Genomic DNA, 14349 nt, shown 5'->3' on the forward strand with positions numbered 1-14349 from the left:
TTCTCTCTTGTTGCCCAGGCTGGAGTGCAATGGCATGATCTCAGCTCACTATAACCTCCACCTCCCTGGTTCAAGTAATTCTCCTGCCTCAGCCTCCTGAGTAACTGGGATTACAGGCACCTGCAACCACACCTGTCTGGTTTTTTTTGTAATTTTAGTAGAGACAGGATTTTACCATGTTGTCCAGGCTGGTCTTGAACTCCTGACCTCAGGTGATCCACCTGCCTCGGCCTCCCAAAATGCTGGGATCACAGGTGTGAGCCAGCATGCCCGGCGTATCCTAGTTTTTCAGTAGAGGAGTTGAAATCATGTAAACTAGTTAGATAATTCGTTGTTTTTTTTTTTTAACTATGTTCTTGTAAGTATTGTTGCATGGTGTTATTTGGCACCACAGTGCAGAGTGAAAGGAAACCACGTGGCTGTATTGAAGTCGGGCTAGGTTATACTTTATTAGTATTTAAAAATTAGTTTCTTTTTCGACATGTATCTCCTGATTATATGTAGTTAGACATAATTTTTGTATCCTCAACTTGCAGTCTGCTGATTTTATTCATTACATACTGATACTTACAGATTGTCCTTTTTGCAATTCAGTCTTCTGCCACATGACCAGCCATGATTTTGAGCTGTGAAAAGTTAATATTGCCTATTAGTTATTTGCACATGGGAGATGGAAGATGTCAGTCAAAGTTTCTGGGCGTGTTCATTGGCTTTATATCTCTTGGGCACTTCTGACCTACTTAGCTAAAGCATCTTCTTCTGTAGCCCACATATGTCAGCTTGGTGGGGCTGAATGACAGCCTACCCGTAGGCTGTCACACCACTTAACGTAGGTTAGTTAATATACCTGATCTTCGTTTCTGAAGATAATTGTAAAATTCTGATTCATGTTAAGAACATGTATGATTTTTGTCTTATTTTTGTTTTTTTTAACCCCAAGACTTGCTATATTTGTGATGAACAAGGAAGAGAAAGCAAAGCAGCTGCTGGTGCTTGCATGACATGTAATAAACATGGATGTCGGCAGGCTTTCCATGTAACTTGGTAAGGATATTTCCATCGTTGCACAGAACTGAACTTGGCAAATACCTTGCATAACAATCATAAGTTAAAGACTCATATACTCAAACACTAATGATGGTAAACTTTATTGGGATAGTTTCTAAGTTCACATTTACTTATTTGTAATAAAGATAATTCTGATAACCGAATGTATTTACCAGAGTGATTTTGAAATAAGTGGACCCTGGTTCTGATATCTTATTCTCTGTAAGCTTCAGTTTCATCTTGTTTAAAATTTTGGTATTGATTATCTATCCTTCAATTTGTAACTATGATTAAGTGGGCTAATCTAGGTAAGCTTAGTGCAGTATCTGAATACAAAGATTCAATGACTGATAGTACCTCCTTACCTTCTGTGTCTCAAGTGAGAAGCAGAGTAACCACTGTCATTCTCAATATTACAATGGCGACTTCTCAAAAATTTACTTAAGATATTCTTTCATGTCGGGTGCAGTGGCTCACACCTGTAATCCCAGCACTTTGGGAGGCTGAGGTGGGTGGATCACCTGAGGTCAGGAGGTCCTGACCAACCTGGCCAACATGGCAAAACCCTGTCTCTACCAAAAATACAAAAAAATTAGCCGGGCATGGTGAAGTGTGCCTGTAATCCCAGCTACTCAGGAGGCTGAGGTGGGAGAATTGCTTGAGCCCGGGAGGCCAAGGTTGCAGTGAGCTGAGATCGTGCCACTGTACTCCAGCCTGGGTGACAGAATGAGATTCCATCTCAAAAAAAAAAAAAAAAAAAAGAATATTAGCTGGGTACAGTGGCTATTCCTGTAATACCAGCACTTTAGGAGGCCAAGGTGGGAGGATTGCTTGAACCTAGGAGTTAAAGAGCAGCCTGGGCAACATAGCAAGACACCTCATCTCTACTAAAAATAAAAGCAAAATTAGCCATGTGTGATGGTGTACTTCTGTAGTCCCAGCTATTTAGGGGGCTGAGGTGGGAGGATTACCTGAGCCCAGGAGGTCAAGACTGCAGTGAGCTTTCGTTGCACCACTGCACTCCAGCCTGTGTGACAGAACGAAACCCTGTCTCAAAAAAAAAAAAAAAAAAGAATATTGTAACATTAGGTTTCATTTTCATTTCTTCCATTGCTTTTGACTGGAAAGCACAATTATGTTTATCTTGCTTATTGTGCTATTACTTAAAGCACTCAGAGCTGCAAATTTAGTTTTGAGTGAATGCATGTTTTCCTTGTAAGGTTATGTAATCTATATCCATGTGCTAAATACCATCACTTTAGCCCTTTAGAGGCACGGCCTTTCCATTTGTGCCTGTGACAGGTTGAAAAAGTAAAACGAAGTGTTAACTGAAGGGGTGGGATTGCGGGGGAAGAGAATGTATCTTAAACTTCATGTCTCTTTGGTGACATAAAACATGTAAACATCTTCATCCTATTAGAGATGTATGAAGAGTTTGTTTTAAGCCATAAACATAACTTTAAAAAAAGATCAGTTGCAGGTTGGGGTGAAATGTACTTGGTCACAGCTAGAATAAAGCTTTTTATATTCCCTTTTTTTTCTTAGGAGATGTATTTTCTCAGAGCACGAATGCTTGGAAGTAAATCTTATTTGCTTATGTATACAGGTCCTGTGATTTTAGTGTATCAATAAATATACTTGGCTTTTACTTTCAGCGCTCAGTTTGCCAGACTGCTTTGTGAAGAAGAAGGTAATGGTGCCGATAATGTCCAATACTGTGGCTACTGTCAATACCATTTTAGTAAGCTGGTAAGAATGTGTCTTGGATTTAATGAAATGATTATGATTAGTTTTAACAATAGAATGACACTGTTTTATTTTAAAAAGCATATAACAATTTCTTTTTCCTTGAGTTTTTGGCTTGAGATTGTTAGTTTAGCATGTTCTTCATTGGAAGTAAAAAGATCTATTAATAGTAATTTTAAAAGATTTTGCTTGCTTCGGTGCATATGTAAAGGTGAATATGCTAAAGTACTGTCATTTAGAGTATATGTTAATATTAGGTCAGGCGTTGTGGCTCCCACCTGTGTAATCCCAGCATTCCGGGAGGCCGAGGCGGGTGGATCACCTGAGGTTGGAAAGTGGAGACCAGCCTGATCAGCATGGAGAAACCTTGTCTCTAGTAAAAACACAAAATTAGCGGGGCGTGCTGGTGCAGGCCTGTAATCCCAGCTACTTGGGACACTAAGGCAGGAGAATTGCTTGAACTCTGGAGGCAGAGGTTGCGGTGAGCCGAGATCACGCCATTGCACTCCAGCCTGAGCAACAAGAGCAAAACTCTGTCTCAAAAAACAAACAAAAACAAACAAACAAAAATATATATAATTAATATTGATAGTGAATGTTGGTATACATTTAGTGAATAACATTAATCTGTAGGAAACTCTTTGTATTTTTAACCCCTTTAGTTAATTGGATTTTGGCCCCAACTACACATTTTGTGATGATCACTTTGTTTCTCATTTTCTACTTAAAGCCTATCACCCATTTATTTATTTTCATTTTTATTTACTGGGAAACAGTAAAATTGAAGTAAGGCTGTTTTGTAACTCTCTTAAAAACCTTCAGAAAAATATATGTAAATACAACTTTGGGAATTCTTTAGATTTGGTCACTATTTGCTGTCACGCAGGATCGTGGTGTTGGTACCATTTCATTGGGTGTTACATATTTGTATCCATGTTCCTTTGAAGGGCCAGTATGTCTGATGTCCCGAGTGTCTATTTCTCATTCTTTTTAATGGTAGATATTCATACACTGAAGCTTTAAGGCTTATTTTTCTTTTAGTTTCTAATTTTTAAATTATGATCTTTCCTTTGTTGAATGGGGCTATTTCTTTTTAAAATAAATACTAGAAGGGTCCCCTGTCTTATGAAATGAGCAGCTTAGGTCTCTAATACTCTGGTCCTTGTATATGAATTACTTAAGAGTGTGTATCTGTATATCCTTTGATGATGAATGCTTTATTTTAATGACTAGCAAAAATTTTGAGATTGTAAAATTGAAAATTTTTCTTCCTAGGTGTAATAAGCATATTGAAACATTCGTTTTCTAAATGAGAGATGATATGTATAAAATTTTAAAAATGGACTTTGAAGATTGTGAAAATAGAATTTTCTTATTGCTAATTATAGACATGATGTTATCCCATTTAATAGTTGGGAAAAAATGTCTGTTTAACAATTTAACATACTGGCTGGGGGCTTCCTACCACACACCCTTGTCCCAGGGCTGCTGGGCCTGGGATACACCCCCCACTCAGAACTCAGATAGGAGGGGCCTTGTATGTCACCCAGCCCCTTGACACCTCACATGGAGAACCGTCTACGCAGTGGGTGATTGGGCCTTGACATGGGTCACCCTCTGCCCTCCTGGGCTGCCCAGTCTATGCCAGGACCAACCATTCCCACATCTAGCTGAATTCTTGGCTCTGGCTCTGGGCCCCGTGTCCCACCTATGCCCTCTCCCTGAATGCTCTGGGGGTCAGGGACTCCTGATTCCCTTGTCTCCCTGGCTCAAGGCTGGTTGTCCTGGCAACCTTGGAGGAGTCTGCAGCAGTGAGGGGCCTCTGATGCTCTCTAAGGCTGTGGGTGCTTGCAGGCAGGAGTGGGGTGTCCCACAAATGAGTCTGGCTCCTCTAGTGCCCTAGAGGGCCCTGTGAGTCGGGGAGAGATACACCGTGGAAAGTGGGAGGGGGCTTGTTGGAGAGTCATGCTCACATCGCCCTCCTATGTGCACAACACATCCAGTACACACGCACTGAGCGCCTGCCCTGAGGACCGGTGGGCCTCCGGTACTTTCTTAGAGTCCAGGAGGAAATGGAGGAGGAAGAAAAGGTGAAGAGGAAGGCCCAGGTAGTAGGGTTGTCGGTTCCGGGCACTCCCCTACTATTGACTGCCCCAGAGGGTGACATTGGAAGGACATGGCACTGGAACCCACGTGGGGATGGCAGGTCCCTTGCTTCCTTGTTAGTTTATTTGTAGAGGCCCTAAGATGCTTGAGAACAGAGTCATCATCCAATTCCCAGATATGGAAGAACTGGTTCTGAAACCGTGCCCACAGGCCAGACTTGGACGTCTTCATGATGTGCTCTAGGGACAGGGTGGACATCAGGCCAGGAGAGTTCCCTGGGAGGGGGCACAGCTGATACCCCATGTCCACTTCAGTCTCCCACTGGGCGGTGCTGGTTCCTTTTGTGGCCACCCCAGGGGCCCTGATGTGCACAGGAGGCTGTGGCTAGGGGATGACCTGAACGGGGAAGTGCTCACGACACTCCTGACTTTCATCTGGGTCATGTGGGGTATGGGCTTGGTGTCACAGTCCCCTGCCCAGCCCACCTGACCCTCCCTCTGGGTCAGAACAGAGGATCATGAGGACAGTGTGAGGAAGCTGCCCTCCGGACAGTCGGGATCTGACCCCAGGGCTCCCCAGGCCCCACTGGGCACATGGAGACTTACTCCTCTGAACCTTAAAAGCAATGCTTGTTATCGGCATCAACACCTGTTCTCCTTCCAGCAAATACACATCCCACAGGCGCAGGATGAGCCCAAGAGAGATCTGTGGGGACAGCAGGTGTGGGAGACTGTAGCCCTTCCAGGCTGGGGCGGGTGGCTCGAGCTGAGCCCACTGGGGCTTCAGTCCCCAGAGTCAGTGACCTTCCCCGTGAGGGTTTCCTGAGCCCTCCAGGACACTGGGTCAGACAAGGTCTTGCAGCTCCTCATGGGGGACACTCATTGGAGTGGGGATGTGGCTTCTGCAGAGAGGGGCTTGCCCAGGGCTTGAGGCTTCCCTGAGCTCTCCCAAGTTGGGCCTTGGCCCAGTCTGCCTATAAGGCGGGGCCTGAGCCCCAGTCATTGCCCTGGGATGAGCAGAGGGTTTTGTTTGGGTGTATTTCAGGGACCCGCCTGAGCCTCCTGTGGGCTGTGGGTGAGCCAGATCCCCGGGCTGGGGAAGCAGGGCACTGCAGGGCAAGGAGGGTCCCAGAGCCAGGGTCTCCCTGTGCCTCCTTACCCCGTCATTCAACATCCAGAGAAGCCAGCTTAAAGAGGAGCCCTCGGGAGGCTGAGGCAGGAGAATGGCGTAAACCCAGGAGGCGGAGCTTGCAGTGAGCTGAGATCCGCCACTGCACTCCAGCCTGGGCGGCAGAGCGAGACTCCGTCTCAAAAAAAAAAAAAAAAAAAAAGAGGAGCCCTGCGCACATAGACCTTCCTTGTCCTGATGGGAGGAACAGAGGTGCTCAGGGCCCCTGGGCTGCCCTAAAAATTTATCCTCTTCCAGGGCCTCTGAAGACCTTTCCCTTAGTGTAGAACACTGGGGGGTGTCCAGGGCTCCCCACAACACCCTCGCCTTCCCACCCTCCCGGTGGACACACTGCCCTTTGCCTTGTTCTGCAGGATCTGGGCCCCCATCCCTGTGCCTCTGTCTCCTCCAGGGCAGGAAAGGAAACCAACTCCCAGCCATTGGAGAACCCGACGTCCCAGGTCAGGCCCTGGCTAGAGTCAGCCAGTCACCAGCCCCACCAGGGGCTCCAGTCCCCGTTCCTCCAGCCCCACGGGAGGCAGGGCCTCTGGGGAAGAGCCAAGGGGACCATAAACTCACCAGATGCCACAGGGTGTTGGGTTGTGACATGGGGACCACATGCTCCTGATGGTCTTGGAGCCCCTGGACTGTCCTGCCATCTGGGCTGTGGAATCCTGAGAAGCCCCCAGCCCATCATGAAATCAGAGCCTTCCCCCAAGGTGTGGAGCCATCAGCTGGAAGAGCTGGGCAGCTGCAGAGGCCCCAAAACCCCAAGGCCTCCCACCCTCCCATCTGGTGACCTCATCATGCGGCCTTTGCCCTGGGGAGGTGGGGCAGGAACATCCCCTGGAGCCTGGCTGGAGGTTCCCTGGAGGCCTCCTGGACCAGGGTGCAAAAAGGGCAAGCCTGACATTGAGGCCACGGAAAGGCTGCCAGAGCAGGGTGGGTGCTGGGCTTCCTGGTCCTCTCCTGGAAGTGGGGTCGGGCCAGGGGACATGGGATGGGGAGATGCTGCCACCTGGGCTTAGTTGGCCCATTCGTGGGCACCAAGGGCAGCAGGAGCCCGGGCAGCTGGAGGGCAGGAGGACTCTCAGGGAGGGGAGAGTCAGCTACACAGAATCAGAGCTGGAGGGCGTGGCAGCAGGACACAGAGGGTGGCCACGGGGAGGATGAGATGCCCTCTGCTGATGGGGATGAAAGGTGTCTGACTTGGGCTTTGGGGGTCAGCCTCGGACTCCTGTGGGACCCTCAGCAGAGACACCCTGAAGACTCCCAAGGAGCTGACTACACAAGGAAGGTGCCTTGGCTGAAAGCCGAGATCACCTGGCCAGGGTGGCCATCCTCGGGTTCGGCTGCATGAGGTCTTGGGGGCAGCTGTTCACCTACCCTGCAGGGAGTGCCTCTCCCTGGCCAGCAGCTGCGCCAGTGCCCAGAATGCATCCTCTTCAGACAGGTAAAGGAGGAACAAGGCTGTGATGTGGCTCAGGTCTCTGCAGTAGCCCACCTCCTGCAAGAGCCAGAGTTACCATGGAAGGACATCACCTGGGAGGGCTGAGGTCACCTGGGAGGACTCATGTCATTGGAGAGGGGAGAGGTGACTGGGGAGGCTTCCTCTGAAGAAGAGGCTTCCTCAGGGTGCAAACTCATTTCATGAAAAGAGCCAAGTCCATCAGGCACTTCAGCACCTTGTCCAAATTGTCTCCTGATAGCACTGTCCTGCGTGTGACTCTGCCAAGCTCCTGGGCTTTGGGGCAGCCCCACGAGGAGGGCATCATTTCTTGTTTCAATAAGTGGTGGTCAGACCCAGGTGACACCAGGAGTCCAGACTCCTTTGTGTCTCTGTTTGACCCCTTGAGACCACCCCCTTGCTTGGAGGTTTATGCCAGCAGTGAGCTGGAGTCCTACCTCCTATATCCCCGGGGGTCACAAATACTAACTTTAAAAGAACCGACGGCACCCCCACCAGACACCCACTCCTGTGAATAGAGAAATACTGCCTGGGAACATCACTGCTGGGAATACTCACCGGGTTAAACTCCAAATATGCCAGGAGGATGTAGAATAGTTCCCGCTGCCTAGGAAACAGAAAAAAGGGGCTTTAATTTGTTTTGTGCAGATGCTGTTAGTTTCAGTTTGTCTACAAAGCCTAACAACAAATCCCATTTCAGGTTCAGATGATTCACCAGATAAGCAGTGAGCTCTTCAGGGTCTTTGACTTTGAGGAAATGTTTCAGTAAAATCCACATCTGTGACATGCAGATAGCCCAGTTGTACAGTGACTTGCCTGATCCTTTTCACTCTGAATGTTTTTTTTTTTTCAGTTTGCACACACGCCAGTTCAGCCTTTGGGTGTACAGTTCCTCCACGGTTCTAAACCAATGGGCAGAGTCTCCCGGCCACTGCTCCAGCCCCTCCTGAAATGACTCCTTCATCTTCCAAGTCTCCAGGGTGGCCCCTATGTACCCAGCCTCTCCCTGATCCGTGAGCCCCTGGCCACCCTGACTGCTTCTCAGTCCCTATGGTTTAGCCTTTTCCAGAATGGTCTAGGAATGGGAATCCTACTGTGGTAGTTTATTGCATCTGGCTTCTTTCCCTCAGCAAAATGCATTTAGGATCCACCCACATTTGTGTGGGCATCACTGGCTCGTTCCCTTTCTCACTGGGTCTTCCGTTTGAAGGGAGGACCAGACTTGCTCTCCCCTTTCCGTGTTGAAGGCTGTCCCTGAAGGCTCCATGTGAGTGATGATGAATCAACCAGTGAACGTGGCATGCAGGTCTCATGTGGATGTCAGTTTTCACATCAGTAGGTTCAGTATCTGTGACACTCTGGGGATGCGTGGTTCCAGTCCATTGAGCTTTGTGAGCCACTGCCCAACTGGCTGCCAAAGTGGCTGTGCCATGTCCCATTCCAGCAGACCAGGATGACAGTTTCCAGGACCCCTAATCCACCCAGCATTTGGTGCTGTCAGTGTTGCCTGGGGAGGCTCAAGGGCCCTCCATCCTGCCATCCTCCCATGGGTCCTACCATGGGTCCCCGTGGGTCAAACTTTCACCATTGTGCATGATTTTGTTTGCTGCCTTCTGTCTCATCAGGATTCTCCTGGGTTCTGGCCCCACATGTTCCAGTCTGGACCAGGGTTTGAAACTAGGGAGGTGCTCGATTCATGGTGCTGGCTGCTTCCCGGGCCAGGAGAGCTCTTAGCACCTCTGTCATCCCTCCTAGGTGACCCTGGCTTCTGCTCTGGGGAAGCCCCATCCCACTGTTCACTCCATGTCTGCTGGGACCCTGTGGCTCCCGTAGGTTTACTTGGCTCCATATCGATCCCAGAAGAAGATGTGAGTCCTTAGTGTCCCGCTCATGTCCAGGTCGATCTGGTGGATGTGTTCAGATGACCTCTTGCCCTTCTCCTTCATGACCTATAGGGCAGAGCCAAGAGGAGGAAGCAGCCTCAGAACAGATGGAAGACTCCCTGCCCCAAATGGCAGTCAGCACTTCAGGAAGGAAAGAAAGCAGGAAGGATTCCTTGTGCAGAAAGCTGCTTTTTGGCTTGCTACTGAAGCTGGAGAGGGTCCCCAGAGCTGAGTTTGTCTGTGGTGACTATGTCACCATCCGTGCCCAGGATGTGCATCTGACCATCCCACCCACCCCCCAGGCTGGGCTTGATGCTCCCTCCAGCTGGAGACCTGGGCCCCTGACACGGCCTGTCCTGTTTGTTGTGCTCTGGCTGAGCGTACCTTGTATGTTCTGGGGTTTTTCGACTTGACTTCCTGTATATTCAGGAGGACTGACCACACTTGGGCCCGGATGTTCATGGGAATGCCCTTATATACTCGATCTATCAGCTGTGGGCAGAAAACAATCTGGTGTCACAGGCCACGGGGTGACCCCAGTGAGGACCAGAGCCGAGGATTCTGGAAATGGTTGGTTTTGGCCCCGTGATTCCTCGGTAGAGATGAGATCAAGCTGGGACAGGGTCTCCCTTCCCAGGATTGAAACAGTTGATGGACACTCAAAGTCAGGAGTCTGATCCAAACCTTTTCCTTCCTTCGGGTCACCAGGGCATCCCTAGCCTTGAGCTCTGGGTGGTCCCAGCCCTAGATTCAGATTCCCTCCCACCAAGGTGGTGCTTGCACGAATAGGCAGGAAATCTGGCGACCAGGCCGGCAGTCCTCTGGGTGAGGACAGTGTGCCACCTGTCCTATGAGAGGCTGACGGTGCCAGACCACAGCCATGGGTGCCTGTCCCCTGTCTCTGCAGAGTGGTTCCAGGCCTCTCCCTCCACACATTACCTTTTTACTGTTCTTATATGTCTCCCATTGTCCCAGCATTTCCATCCACTTGCTCTTTCGTCTTATCTCCCGCCGTATTTGCTGTCAAATGAGGAATGTTGGCGTTAGGGGAGCTGCCAGGCTTCCTAGAGCCGCCGATGGATGCTGGGTCTTGGGCTCTGGAGCCCTGGTGGACCCAGCTGGAGGGAGCCAGGGAAGGGCAGACCCTGAAGGCTGAGAGCCTTTGAGCAAATGAGCGCCATTGGGCTGGCTTTGGGACCCCGGGACGTGCCATCCTCAGGCCACAGACACACCAGTCTTAGGTCAGGTCCCAGCCTCTAGGTGGGGTCCTGACACAGGTGGGCAGCCACCCCCAAGTCACAACTGTGGTTCTCACTTTGGAATTTTATCAAACTGCCCAAGTTACAGCAACCTGGGGTCAGGTCCAGCAGGGCGTGCTGCCCCTCCCAGGGACAGCATGTTGTCCCCACCGGCCACCGCCCCGGCCAGCTGCCTCCTCTCCCTCACTGACCACCCGCCCAGACCCCACGTCACTGGACCAGCCCCCCATGCATCAGGCTCTTACCTTCACCTCCTGATCAGTCAAAGGAGGCAGCTCCATCTCACTGTAAGGCAACCCAGGCAGAACTGAGGACTTGCACAGGGCCTGGAGCTGCCCTAGACTGGGAGCCAATCCCCAGAAAGGACAGGCTCTGTCCCCATCCAGCTCAGGGCTCATTCCGGTAGAAGACACAGGGAAGGAGGACAAGGGCATTCCTGTGGGGTTGACTCCCAGGAGGGGCAGGACCTGGGAGAAGAAGGAGTGCGGGGCCAGCCTGGCCGGGGTTACTGGGGCCCCTGCTGTGCGGGGTGCTCCGGTTGCACAATGGGGCTGCCCACCCTGGACTCGAGGTGCTGCTTTCTGCTGGAGCTGAGAAAGGTCGGGCCTGAGATGAGATGGGGGCTGCCCAGGGTGGGGGAGCAGGCCCTGACAGGAGTCCCTCAGGGAGTGACCACATCACCCCACCAGGGTCAAGGGAGCCTGCCCTGAGACCTGCCTGGTGTACTCTGGGGCCACCAGGGTCCCATCCCACTTGACAGCCCCAAGACCCTTGCAGGGTCTGACCTCCCAGTGTCCACCTGCCTCTCCCTATACCTGAGCCACAAACCCTGCGTTTCAGAAGTGGCACGGCTCATCAGCTCCCTCCCACTCTCCCTCCCCTGGGATCTCTGTCTCTCCATCCTATGATCCCTGGGGGATGGGTTCCTGGCTGGGCTCCTCTTACTTGGCCCCAGATCCCTTCCCAGCACCAGACCCAGGGTCTTTAGCCACAAGCCCTGCTGCCTCTCTGGCCTCACCATGAGATGCCCAGAATGGGGCCCTGCCTGTCTTCTCCCCTATTTTCCTAGGACCACAAACCCCACTGTCCCCATGCCTTTCCCTCTTCCTCATGGGGTCAGTGAAGGCTGTAGCTCTAAGGAAATGTGGGAGGACAGGGGTGGTGGTCCCTCAGAGACCTGCCGGACAACAGCCCTGAGGCTGGGCCAAGTGTCCCCTCGCCCTGAGGCCAGAACCCTTAGATCTCACTGGGGTTGTTTCCAAGTAGACAGGGTCAGATCCTCAGGCTGCTGCGCTCCTCTTGTGCTCACTTTCGGAGAGAACTGCTGAGAGTCCAGGGGCCTGACCTAGGCCAGTCTCCATTCCCACCTGCTCCCTAGATTGGCCCCGCACCTCTGGCCTAACCATAACCTGGGTCTGGACCTGCAGGGAAACCAGGGAGGAGTTCTGACCCTGGAAAGGAGGTTGAGGCAGGACATGTCCTACCTCAGAAAGGCCTTTCTAAAAGCAAACCCATCCCTGAGCTGAGACAGGTGTTTTAGGGGTGAGGGGAGCACAGAGGACTCACTGCAAAATTCCAAAGTGATCAATGTTGTTGTAGATTCCAACAGGCACAGGCCCCATGTCCACTGGCCGCCCAGCTCGGTGTCCCTGTAACCCAGAGGGAGCCTTGGTGAGGGGTCCAAGGTAAAGGGTGCAAGGGCCTGGGGGTAGTGGCCACCCGTCCCCACTCTGTGATCCTGGGGAGCCCAGGATCCTTTGACCAGGGCGCACTGGAAGAGGCCTCCCTCCAAGGAGCAGACCGACCTGTACCTTCTCATACTTCATAATGATTTCCTCTCGCTCCTGTGCCCACGAACTATCCCCATCCTCTACGATTTCCATCCTGTGAGACAAAATTATCTAAAGGTTACATTGTACCCGAGAGCTTCAGAGAAAACCTGAATTGCTCCCGCCGGGCTCCCAGATGCTGGCTGGTTGTATAACCTTCATTCCACCACCGCCCCCAGGTAAAAAGGGGCCAGACCCCATGGCCCACACCTCTATGGGTCTCTGGAGTCTGAAGCCCAAGCAGGGGAGGGCATCTTCCCAAGGACTCCAGAAGAGTGGGACCTGGACAGAGAATCCCGTTGTCCCCAAATGCCATGAAATGGGGACACACCTGCCCCAGCAGGTTGAATGGTGTCCACCTGCCAAGGGTGAAGGGCCCATGGTGGGCTATTCCAGGGATGTGGAGGGAGACTGGGGTCAGCGACCAGAGGTCTCTGTACAATCGGCCTCCTGAGATGCTCAGGGACCACAGAGATGCCCAGTTTCCTACAGGGAACAAGATCTCTCCTGATTGCTCTGTCCTACTCCGCTCATCACTTTGGCTCCCGTGGCCCTTCAGTCTGAACAGTGAAGCCACTTTAGGAATAATGCCAGCTGAGCAGGAGGGTGTCCGGTTTGGGGATGAAAATGATCTATTGTGATAGTGGAAACCCTCACTCGGGGAGGGACTGTGGACTCCACCATTCTGAGCTGTCCCCACAGGAGGGGGCTTCATTTTCCTAGGTCACTGAGGAAGGACAGTGGGTCCTTCGTCCTGGAGAACACCTGGATGGACCGTCCCTCCTGGGAACACTAGGGGCAAAAGGAGGGTGAGGCCTCAACAGGACCAGACAGAGCAAGAAATCCTTGGAGCGAACCCCAGTGCCTGGACCCCTTTGAAGAGAAGGGAAGATAGTCTCCCCCCATCCAGCCCTCCAGGGCTCCTTCATTTTCCACAGCTGCCCAAGGGCAGAAGACTCCCCTGGACAAGGGACCATGTGTGTTCAGTGAGGCCCACAGCCACCATCAGGACCCAGCTTAGGGCACAGAGGTGTTCTGAGGACCCTCCTATCTACCACACCCACAGTGGATCCATCCCAGTGTCTCTGCCAGGACCAGGCTCTGCCCCATCGGGATGGGAAACATGGGCAGATTTGGGATCTAGGGCAGGGAGGTCACAGGGTTCAGGCCTGAATTCCAGCATGGCACAGGGCAGGGCTGAGAGCAAAACCCAGCATCCTGTCTGGATTCCCGGACCGGTTACCGCCTCTCTGACCCCAGACGTCTCACCTGTCCAATGGGTTCACTAGGGAACGGCACTCACTCTATGAAGCCACCATGAGGACGAAAGAGCCAATCGTCTACACGGGCAGTGGAGGACGGGCGCCCGGTGAGTGCTCAGGGATGACCTTCCTCAGTAGCTGCCCAGAGGCCAACACTGCCCACACCATAGCCACTGTCCCCAAGTCAGCCTGGAGGGAAGACAGCAGGTCACACTCACCTGATTCTGATGAATCAGCTGGCCTGCGTCATGCCTCTCAGGTAGAAAACCTTTGAGTCCACAAAAATGTTCCCAGATACCACTGTGCGTGTGTAACTGCTGTAGAACACAGAGGCAGGCCGGGGAGTTGATAGGTGCTAAGCACCAGTGACATTCTGAGGTCATGGCACGCATCACAATGGGGCCTTGCCCGGGTCAGCAGGGCCCAGAGTCAGGGTCCTCCGCTGCCTGAGGCGGCCACATGCCTGCCTGCAATGTGTTTGTGCATGTGCGTGCACACGTGTCTGTGGGTAAACAGGTCTGTGCACACATGTGTTGCTTCTCTGGCCAGGCCTGGCTTCCCCCCTCATGTGTGCACCCAGTT

At 51.7% G+C, this 14349-nt stretch overlaps 1 protein-coding gene across 1 annotated transcript; it reads right to left on the minus strand.

Moving 5' to 3' along the window:
• Positions 1 to 4090: 4090 nt before the first annotated feature.
• On the minus strand, positions 4091 to 14087 carry LOC117090134 (TBC1 domain family member 3L-like). Its single transcript, XM_033222117.1, has 13 exons — positions 13986 to 14087; positions 12837 to 12991; positions 12488 to 12560; positions 12243 to 12325; positions 10922 to 10961; positions 10357 to 10437; positions 9802 to 9909; positions 9374 to 9483; positions 8093 to 8141; positions 7453 to 7573; positions 6646 to 6740; positions 5505 to 5604; positions 4091 to 5138 (listed from the first exon to the last, which is right to left on the minus strand). The coding sequence occupies exons 2-13, from the start codon at positions 12884 to 12886 to the stop codon at positions 4849 to 4851; spliced, it is 1200 nt and encodes a 399-aa protein (XP_033078008.1). The 5' UTR covers positions 12887 to 12991; positions 13986 to 14087; the 3' UTR covers positions 4091 to 4848.
• Between the last annotated feature and the right edge of the window lie 262 nt (positions 14088 to 14349).

Source organism: Trachypithecus francoisi, unplaced genomic scaffold, assembly GCF_009764315.1.
Source record: "Trachypithecus francoisi isolate TF-2019V2 unplaced genomic scaffold, Tfra_2.0 Contig00957, whole genome shotgun sequence".
NCBI classification, from domain to species: Eukaryota; Metazoa; Chordata; class Mammalia; order Primates; family Cercopithecidae; genus Trachypithecus; species Trachypithecus francoisi.